Raw genomic sequence first — 9751 nt, 5'->3', positions numbered from 1 at the left:
TCTTAATTAACCTAATTACAGGAACGCCTAAACTGCAATTAGCACTTAATTAGGACTTTAATCAATCTTAATCGCTGCCGGGGTGCGTCGTCGTCGTGGTGGCATGCGGGTGCGGCGGGCGGCCGTGACGCGTGCGGGCGCGGCGGGAGTGGCGTGCGACGTGCTTTCGGGCGAGCGAGCGGCGTGCGGTGGCGAGGCGGCCAGGTGAGCAGGGGCGGCGGCGGGCAGGCAGACAGAGGGAGGGCGGCAGCTCACGGGCGATATTTACCTGGGCCTGCCGCGCCGTGGACTATGGCATGTCAGTGCCGCACCAAGATCGGTGGCGCGGCAGACCCTGCCACGTCACCGGTCAGCGCCCCGATCGTCGCCACGTCACCCCTCTCGCCGCGCCACCATGCATGGCGCAGTAGGCAATAGGCGCGGTCAAAAGTGTTAGTTTTGAAAAAAATTATACAGTGTTAGATTTAAAATTAGTTTATAAAAAATGTTAAAAAAAAAATCGGCATAGCAGAAGTGGCTTTAGGGCGGCAGCTAATGCTAGTGGTCTCAATCAAAAGGTAGCTGCTATGTAGATAAAAGAAATAGTTAAAGCTGTTTCTCTGTATCGCAGGCTAGTCATTTTATTTGTTGCTAATATCACTATTTCTCTGACATTTTTTTTGCCTCCAAAAGTAGATTTAGGTTATGAAGAGGTTGATTGGAGTGCACTTAAAATATAAAAAATCAAGCATTTGCTGACTGAAGCTCTACCAACCCTTAAGTCCCTTAGCAGCCACTGGCGGCTTCACCGGGATTTCCATAGCCGCCTCAGCTCAGCTGCTACCTTCTTCTTCTTGTTGGCAACGCGTCCCCCAGAACGCACCCCGGAGTCTATACATAACCCCCCGTCCCATCTCTGATCTCCGCCTCTCTTCCACCCGGCACGCGCACGCACACAGCGCCTATCACAGATACCATGGCCGCGCACTCGGTCGCCGCCGCGCACGCCACCATCGCCGCGCGCGCGGCGCCGAGCGCCGGGGCGTCGGCCCCGGCCGAGCGCCTCGGCTTCCGCCTCAGCTCGCTCGCCGGCCGCGGCCTTCGCTCCCCGCTCCCGGCCCGCCGCGCGCCGTCCGCGGCCGCCTCCCGCCGCCAGCGCGTTGTGCGCGCCGCCGCCGTCGAGACGCTCGAGGGGAAGGCCGCCACCGGCGAGCTGCTCGAGAAGTCGGTCAACACGATCCGGTTCCTGGCCATCGACGCCGTCGAGAAGGCCAACTCCGGCCACCCGGGCCTCCCCATGGGCTGCGCGCCCATGGGCCACATCCTCTACGACGAGGTCATGCGCTACAACCCCAAGAACCCCTACTGGTTCAACCGCGACCGCTTCGTTCTCTCCGCCGGCCACGGCTGCATGCTCCAGTACGCCCTGCTCCACCTCGCCGGATACGACAGTGTTAAGGTAAGCCAGCTGATTCACTTGCTTTTGCTGTGTTCGCATCTTCTGTTTGTTGTGCGTGGGATTTGCCCCTGGTTGGTTGGTTGGAGCGGCGAAATCGGGGGTAGGTTCATGTGTAAAGTTTGGATCTTGTTTGGTAAAATAGTGGAAAGCTTGGATCTTGACTGCTATCTTTGGTAGCGGCCTAGGAAAGGTTGTGCCTGCCTTTGTCCAGTTGTCAGAGATGTATTATTATGATAAGGGCAAGCGAAGTTTCCTAGGAAAATTGGTTGGAGACTCAGACGTTACACCATGGACCTGTCATCACTCATGCTTTAGTTGAGTGTAATTCACCTCAGCAGAGCTGCTAGGTGTTTGATAAGCATCTCTTATGCGTGACTGATATTTTTTTTTTTTTAACTATGGTTGGTACGCTGCTGCTGCAGGAGGAGGATTTGAAGCAGTTCAGGCAATGGGGAAGCAAGACACCGGGCCACCCTGAGAACTTTGAGACTCCAGGAGTTGAAGTTACCACTGGTCTGTTTTCTTCTCTATGGGTCTGACACTTGTTGTGAATTGCCCTGCTGTACTGTATGTAAAACTAAAAGTTTGGGTTTCCAATATGGTTGTTCTGCAGGACCTCTTGGTCAGGGTGTTGCTAATGCTGTTGGGTTGGCGCTTGCTGAGAAGCACCTGGCTGCCCGCTTCAACAAGCCTGACAGTGAGATCGTCGACCACTACACGTAATACTTCTAATAATATGAACGTGCAGTGTCTTGCTTTTAGTCTGTGTGGTGCAGTTTTGGTAACATGTTTCATGAATTTTGTACAGGTACGTTATTTTGGGAGATGGTTGCCAAATGGAGGGTATTGCCAATGAAGCTTGCTCCTTGGCCGGACACTGGGGTCTTGGCAAGCTGATCGCTTTCTATGATGACAATCACATTTCCATTGATGGAGATACAGAGATTGCATTCACAGAGGATGTGAGCACCCGCTTTGAGGGTCTTGGGTGGCACACAATCTGGGTTAAGAATGGGAACAACGGCTATGATGACATCCGTGCAGCCATTAAGGAAGCAAAGGCAGTTACCGACAAACCCACCTTAATCAAGGTTGGTTTCTTTTGTATTTGCAACCTTTTATGTTTTGTTTGCTGTAGATTTTATAGCACTGGTCTAATTTGTACTCTATTTAGGTGACTACCACAATCGGTTTTGGATCTCCCAACAAGGCCAACTCATACAGTGTGCATGGAAGTGCATTGGGTGCCAAAGAGGTTGAAGCAACCAGGCAGAACCTTGGATGGCCCTATGAGCCATTCTTTGTACCAGAGGATGTCAAGAGGTTGGTCTACTCTCTGTTCTGGTAATCTAGTTATCTGAATGAATTTGTGAAATGCATAGCACTCATACGGTTTCTTTGAATGGATCATTGCAGCCACTGGAGCCGCCACACACCTGAAGGTGCTGCACTTGAGGCTGATTGGAACACTAAGTTTGCAGAGTACGAGAAGAAGTATGCAGATGATGCAGCAACCTTGAAAAGTATCATCACAGGAGAGTTCCCCACTGGCTGGGCTGATGCGCTTCCTGTAAGAATACATATCTACTTGCAATACTGCAATTGATACTGATACATGGAGAATTAAACTCTAATGGTTGATTCTTGCTTTTTTCTCTCTCTCTCTATAGAAATACACTCCAGAGAGCCCAGGAGATGCCACCAGGAACCTCTCCCAGCAGTGCTTGAATGCACTTGCTAATGTTGTGCCTGGTCTTATTGGAGGTAGTGCTGATCTTGCGTCCTCCAACATGACTCTGCTTAAGATGTTTGGTGACTTCCAGAAGGATACGGCTGAAGAGCGCAATGTCCGCTTTGGAGTCAGAGAGCACGGAATGGGCGCCATTTCCAATGGCATTGCTCTGCACAGTCCAGGGTTTGTTCCATACTGTGCTACATTCTTTGTCTTCACCGATTACATGAGAGGTGCCATGAGGATCTCAGCTCTGTCTGAAGCCGGAGTTATCTATGTTATGACCCACGACTCTATTGGTCTTGGAGAAGATGGCCCGACCCATCAGCCCATTGAGCACTTGGTGAGTTTCCGTGCAATGCCAAACATATTGATGCTCCGCCCTGCTGATGGCAATGAGACCGCAGGAGCATACAAAGTTGCAGTTCTCAACAGGAAGAGGCCATCTATTCTCGCTCTGTCCAGGCAAAAGCTTCCTCACCTGCCAGGTACCTCAATTGAGGGTGTTGAGAAGGGTGGATATACCATCTCCGACAACTCAACTGGCAACAAGCCTGATCTCATTGTATTGGGTACCGGCTCTGAACTGGAGATTGCGGAAAAGGCTGCCGATGAGTTGAGGAAGGAGGGGAAGACAGTCCGTGTCGTCTCATTTGTTTCCTGGGAGCTATTCGACGAGCAGTCAGATGAATACAAGGAGAGTGTCCTCCCTGCGGCCGTCACCGCAAGAATCAGCATTGAGGCCGGGTCTACTCTCGGATGGCAGAAGTATATCGGAGCCCAGGGCAAGGCCATTGGCATCGACAAATTTGGTGCAAGTGCTCCTGCCGGAACAATCTACAAGGAGTATGGCATCACTGTGGAGAGCGTCATCGCGGCGGCCAAGAGTTTTTAAGAGTTAACAACAACAGTCTTGAGTTTTTTTGTCATCATTGATGCCAAAGGAACACTGTACCTCGAGGTCTTGTGCCCCAAAGCTTGGAATAAACAATGGAGGGAGCGGAAGGATGCCTGCATTTGGAGCGTGAGTGGTATTTTAGGCCTGTAATAAACAATGCCTTTTCCGTTTATGTTGGTTTTATTTGATGACCCTCACACGAACACGATTCATGAAGGTGACTAGGTGAGCCTGGTTATTAAATCGGGTCCTGGTTTTTGGTAACATTGGCAATGACCTTAGTGTCTTGCAGCGATGCTTCATTCTTTGCTGGATGGTGGGTTTAAGTTGCACTGTGCCTTAGTTGTTGCATTTTTTTTTTGCTCGTTGATTGATTGATACAGTTTTCTAATGGCTTTTATGATAGTACATAGCATTTATATTTTGAGCTCCTCATGTGATGTATTTTCTTCCGCTTTCTCTCGAAATCAAATCAAACTTGGTTAGAATTAGAAGTTAGAACCATTGCAATTGCAACAACCTTTGTTCAGTTCAAATGCCTGCCTTGATGTGATGAACTTGCCGCATTAGCTGCTGTTGTGACGTGCAACAGAATCTGAATCTGAATGTAATGCAGCTGTCATGATGAAACATTTAACAAAATACCAATGCTGTTGCTTCAGCATGGCTATCTCTGTCTGTTGTTACCAGGACTGTTCAGCCTGAATGTAAACGCCGACCGATTGCTTCGCTGAAGCAACAGGGTTGCAAGTTGGTTGAGCCTGTAAGGCTATTTTTGTTTGCTGGCTGGCCGTATCCAATTCAGTTCATCCGTATCAGATGCACGTATCCAGTTTGATACGTATCAAAAAAATCATAGTACGGCTAGGATAGGTATCCGCGGCGTATCCGATCGGTGTCGGATACATGATACGGACCCCATGGAGTATCCGCGCATCATAGGTGAATTGAGTGTTGCTTGGATGTGGGTTCACCTGAGACATGTGAACATCAGGAATTCAGGACAGGACACACGAAGCTGTCTGGATCTGCTGGCAGTTTTGTGTGGCCTGGACGCTCTTGCATGCTGAGTGGAGGCGAGTGTGGCTAAGATGAGCTCTCTCTACTCCACTCCACTCCACTCCACTGCTTGCGCGCCCTGTTTTCGTTCTTTTCTGGATCTGGAATTGGAGGTGAGCTGAAATCGAAATTTGTGAACTGGAAACAAAGATGGGCTATCCTATCCATGTTCTCGCCTTTTTTAAGGTGTTTTGAGCCTCACGAATCATGACGACAGGATTTTGTCAGTGTCTCTCTCTGGTCGCTGTCGTTGCCCTTCCTTTTTCTCTTTGGCCGCCCTGCCTGACCCTGCGTTTGGTGGTGTTGCCCTGACTGAAAAACTGAGTGGCGTTTCGTTTGTTCAGTCGTCCTGAATAATGTGCATAGCTAACCACTCCCATACCCTCAATTGTTCTTGTGTCGTTTATGTTTTGTAGGATGTACATGCTTAAACTGAATGAATAGGACAAATACAGGAAGTAAGTCGCCAAACAAGTAAAACATGGGAGTCAAAACCGGGGCATAACTGGAAGAGCTTAACCACGTCAAATTCGTTTCGTTTGGCTGTTGCTATACATTTTCTTTTTCCGTTGACACGTGTTTCATTAACAAGGAAAAAGATGTTACAAACCGCAGTCACTAGTGCAAATTCGCGAGAAGGGTGGACACTAGGGATGCGAACATAGGACTGAGGATGTCAGTTATGGACTACATAATTGTGAACAGGCGCAGCAGCGCCTCGAGCCCGCACAGACCAGCCGTGATCCATTCTTTGCCCACCAGCACGATCTCTCCGCAGAAAAAGCTACCGCGGATCCTCCTCAGCAGCAAGACAGCGCTGTTGTGTTGTGTGCAGGACGGCACTGCAGCCATGCTGTATGGCTGTCACAGTGAATATGAGGGTAATTCCCGACGCCTTCTAAGCATACTACACAATGTCTCATCCAAAACTCAACCTGATCGTCGAACGCGTCTCTATCACATATGCATCCGTATCTGACCTGACTCAATGTGTTCAAAGAATTGGCACAGATCGTCTAAGCCTACACGATTTCTCTGATCGATTGAAAAGCCTGCAAGTGGAAGTGGAAGTGGAAGCTGATGATGCTTATGGTTGTGGATGGCGTGGCATTGTGGATGTGTGGTTTCTGCATGCATCTTCCTTGACTTATATCGGCCCGTGTCGCTCTCCATGTCTTTGAGCATCAATGCAGGTCACCTAAAACAGCATGCAGCTCCTGTAAAGAGATCGAAGGAAAGCGGAACAAGGTCGAATAATTACACTGGAGTTAATTAAGACTGGCAGGTAGATACCAAGCAGTTCGATCGCATGTGCTTGCTGCTCACAATAAATCGCTCGACTAACTGATTTTCTAATAATACATACCGAGATAGATAGTACTTCGGGTAGGATTCGTGTTTGATGTGTCTTTGATCCAGTGATACAGTCATTTGCTCCGAATCAGTACAATTCATCAGCAATGTGGTTTGCTTGCTATTCTCCTTATATGGTACGGTGGCAGATCGATATATATGTGCACAGTTCATACTGAAACTAGTGAAGCTGAAAGTACTTTCATATCAAAACACTCCTATTAATTTTCATACTGAAACTGAAAGTCGAGGCAGGCTGTTGCGAGTGTGGCGGGGGTCCGGGGGTTTTCTTGTGCTATTGTAACGTGCAACATCATCTGAATCTGAATGTAATGCCGCTGTCATCACAAGAAACAAGTGAACAAAATACCAATGCTGTTAACTTCAGCATGCCCAGATATCTCTGCTGTCATCAGGACTTGTTCAGCTGAAGCTCCTGTCTGAATGTTGCCTGGCTAGCTGTGGGTTCACATCAGGACACACGAATCTTGCCAATTTTGTATGGCCTGGACGCTTTTGCTGGCTGAGTGGAGGCGAGTGTGCACGGCCTCTACCCTACTCAGTATGGCTAAGATGAGGTCCACTCTACTCCACTGCTTGCGACGCCCTGTTTTCGTTTCTTTTCTGGATCTGGAATAGGATGTGAGCTGAAAATGAAATGTGTGAACTGGAAACAAAGATGGGCTATCCATATTCTCGCCTTTTTTTAAGGTGTTCGGAGCCTCACGAATCACGACGACAGGATTATGTGAGTTTCTCTGGTCGTTGTCGTTGCCCTTCCTTTTCTCTTTGGTTGCCCTCTGCCCCTGCCCCTGCCCCTGCCCCTGCCCCTGCGTTTGGTGGTGTGGCTGTTGCCGAGGGTGATGTGATGTTTCTTTCTTTCTTGGGTTTTCCCTGAAAAAAACCGAGTGGTTTTTCCTACGGTGTGGTTCGTTTGTTCAGTCATCCTGAATGTGCATAGCTAAAGCCAGTGCCAAATCACTTTGATGTTCTCATTCTTGTCGTGTCGTTTATGCTTTCTGGGATGTACATGCTTAAATGGGAAAGGAGAAATAAGGGAGGTAAGTCACCAAACAAGAAAGAATACACAACGTGGGAGTCAAAACCAGGGCTAAATGGCCAATTGGGAGAGCTTGACGATCGTCGGATGCGTTTGCCTCTTGTTATGCTTTTGCCGAAGTCACCTGGCCTTAGCGGGGACAGAAGCAAGTATGGATCCTCAGCAGCACGACGAACCTGTCGAGTGCAAGTATTTATATTTATGATTACCAAATAAGTATAATTAGATTCGTCATGAAATATATTTTTATAGCATACAAAATTGATGTCATAAATATTGATATCATTTAAAAAAAAAATATGTCAACCTCAGTTTGACTAATGATATATAGAACTAGAAATTGCATTCTTAGTTTCATTCTTTCTCGGATGAGAGTAGTAAGTCATACATATATTAAGTTTGAAAAAGTTTACACACTCACACATATCAAGCTAAAAAAGAACCATTACGTCATACGTAGAGTTTGACCTGCGTAAGACAGCTTCAAATGCACTAACCATGCACCTTAGTCAGTTTCACAGGTCCAACTAATTGCAGTTCTCAGGAGGGAGGTGCTGGTCTGAATGGAGTCATTCTCAATTATTTCGGGCCACACACATCGCAGGTCTCTCTAGTGGCCATGAGAGAGAGGTCGAGATGCTAATGAAAACAATGAAATAACGTAAATTCCCGATGTCTTCTACGCCTACACAATGTCAGTCCCAAACTCAACATAAGTGTGTTCTCTATCACGCAAGTATCCAAATCTATACCCATCAAATGCTTGGAAGGAACCTGATGCTCGTATGGTGGCATCGTGGATGTGGTGGTCTTTTCTTTCTGCATCCCATCGCCTTATATCGGCCTCTGCATGTCTTCGGGCATTAATGCAGCGCATCTGAAATTCTGAATAATCATAAGGTTCTGTAAAGTGAAGGAAAATAAAAGAAGCATGAAAATTACACTGGTGTTAAAACCTAGTACTATCAAGTGGCTGATGGCAATTGACGAGCAGCAGTGGTTCGCACATGCTGGCTGCCTGGCTGCTCAATATAAATAGTTCAACTGGTAACCGAAAATTCCCAAGAGCACACATGGGCCATGGAGGCATCTAGTTAGTAATATTAATATAGGGTCCACCCTAAACATATATATCTACCATAAATAAAGTGTTTTCCCTACAGAAATTTGCCTAAAAATCTCAACACTCCATTTTTTTTAAGATAAAGATAGAATATTAAAATAGGGGCAGGGAGGGAGAGGTAGAATAAGATGATTTAAGATGCCACTAGATTTAGGAGGTTGGATAGGTACACTTTAAGTTGGTCATAGGTGGGTGAACTGAGAAAAAAATAGTTTGATTTTATTTGCCAGTGAACTAAGTATGATTTCACTTACTAGTGGCTGATTTTCTTGTTCATGCTGCCTGTACATACATAAGTCAGTGCCCCTAAATTGTCGGATGTTTTTTTGCATGTCATTTATGTTTGATGGAATACACACACATTCTTAACTTCAATAAGAGAGTTACTAAACAAGAAAGAATATAGAATAAAAGAGTGAAAACCACAGCAATCGACATCTGCTCAACATCGACCAGTTGCTTCTTAACTCATATGCGCACGACGTTCGTTCTACACACATCTGCTTCAAATCCACCAATCACCAAGCAGTAGCAGGTACACAACAGTTGCACCGACCGCCATTCTCCACTCTGATGTTCCGATCCATCTCATGTCATTTACTCCTATGTTTGGTTACATATACATGCTTAAATTGGAATAAGAGAAAGAAACAGATGACTGAAAACGCAGGCAATCAAATTATTGCAGTTCTCCAGTGGCCTAGAAGAGACACCTTCAAACCCACCGATGTAGTCAGTTTGCCCTCACGGGTCCAAACAATTGCAGTTCTCCAGTGGCCTTGAGAAATAGGTAGAGACGCTAATAACACCAAATTAGATAAGGTCAATTCCCGATACCTTCCTACCCAATATTTCACCCAAATTCAACGTATGTTCATCACTATCACATAAGTATCTATATCCAGGGTTTTCAATTTCGGTATTGCAAAAATTTCAGCCACCACCGAAACTACCGAATTTCGTGAAATTCGGCCGAAATTTCGGCGAATTTTTTTTATAGACTAGCACATGAAGTATGCTTTTTCTAAAAAAACATTTAAATCTAAACAAATATTAGTATGATTTATGACTACACATCTATTGAATAC

General features: G+C 46.6%; 1 protein-coding gene across 1 annotated transcript; it reads left to right on the top strand.

Annotated features, from left to right (window-relative positions):
- Positions 1-870: 870 nt before the first annotated feature.
- Positions 871-4373, top strand: LOC136526853 (transketolase, chloroplastic). Its single transcript, XM_066519425.1, has 7 exons — positions 871-1438; positions 1861-1951; positions 2052-2157; positions 2247-2529; positions 2613-2761; positions 2855-3008; positions 3109-4373. Exons 1-7 carry the CDS (start codon positions 956-958, stop codon positions 4063-4065), a joined length of 2223 nt encoding a protein of 740 aa, XP_066375522.1. The 5' UTR covers positions 871-955; the 3' UTR covers positions 4066-4373.
- The last annotated feature ends 5378 nt before the right edge of the window (positions 4374-9751 follow it).

Source organism: Miscanthus floridulus, chromosome 19 (assembly GCF_019320115.1).
Source record: "Miscanthus floridulus cultivar M001 chromosome 19, ASM1932011v1, whole genome shotgun sequence".
NCBI classification, from domain to species: domain Eukaryota; kingdom Viridiplantae; phylum Streptophyta; class Magnoliopsida; order Poales; family Poaceae; genus Miscanthus; species Miscanthus floridulus.
Note: the sequence above shows the minus strand (reverse complement) of the source record. Positions and strands in the feature narration are given on the sequence as shown.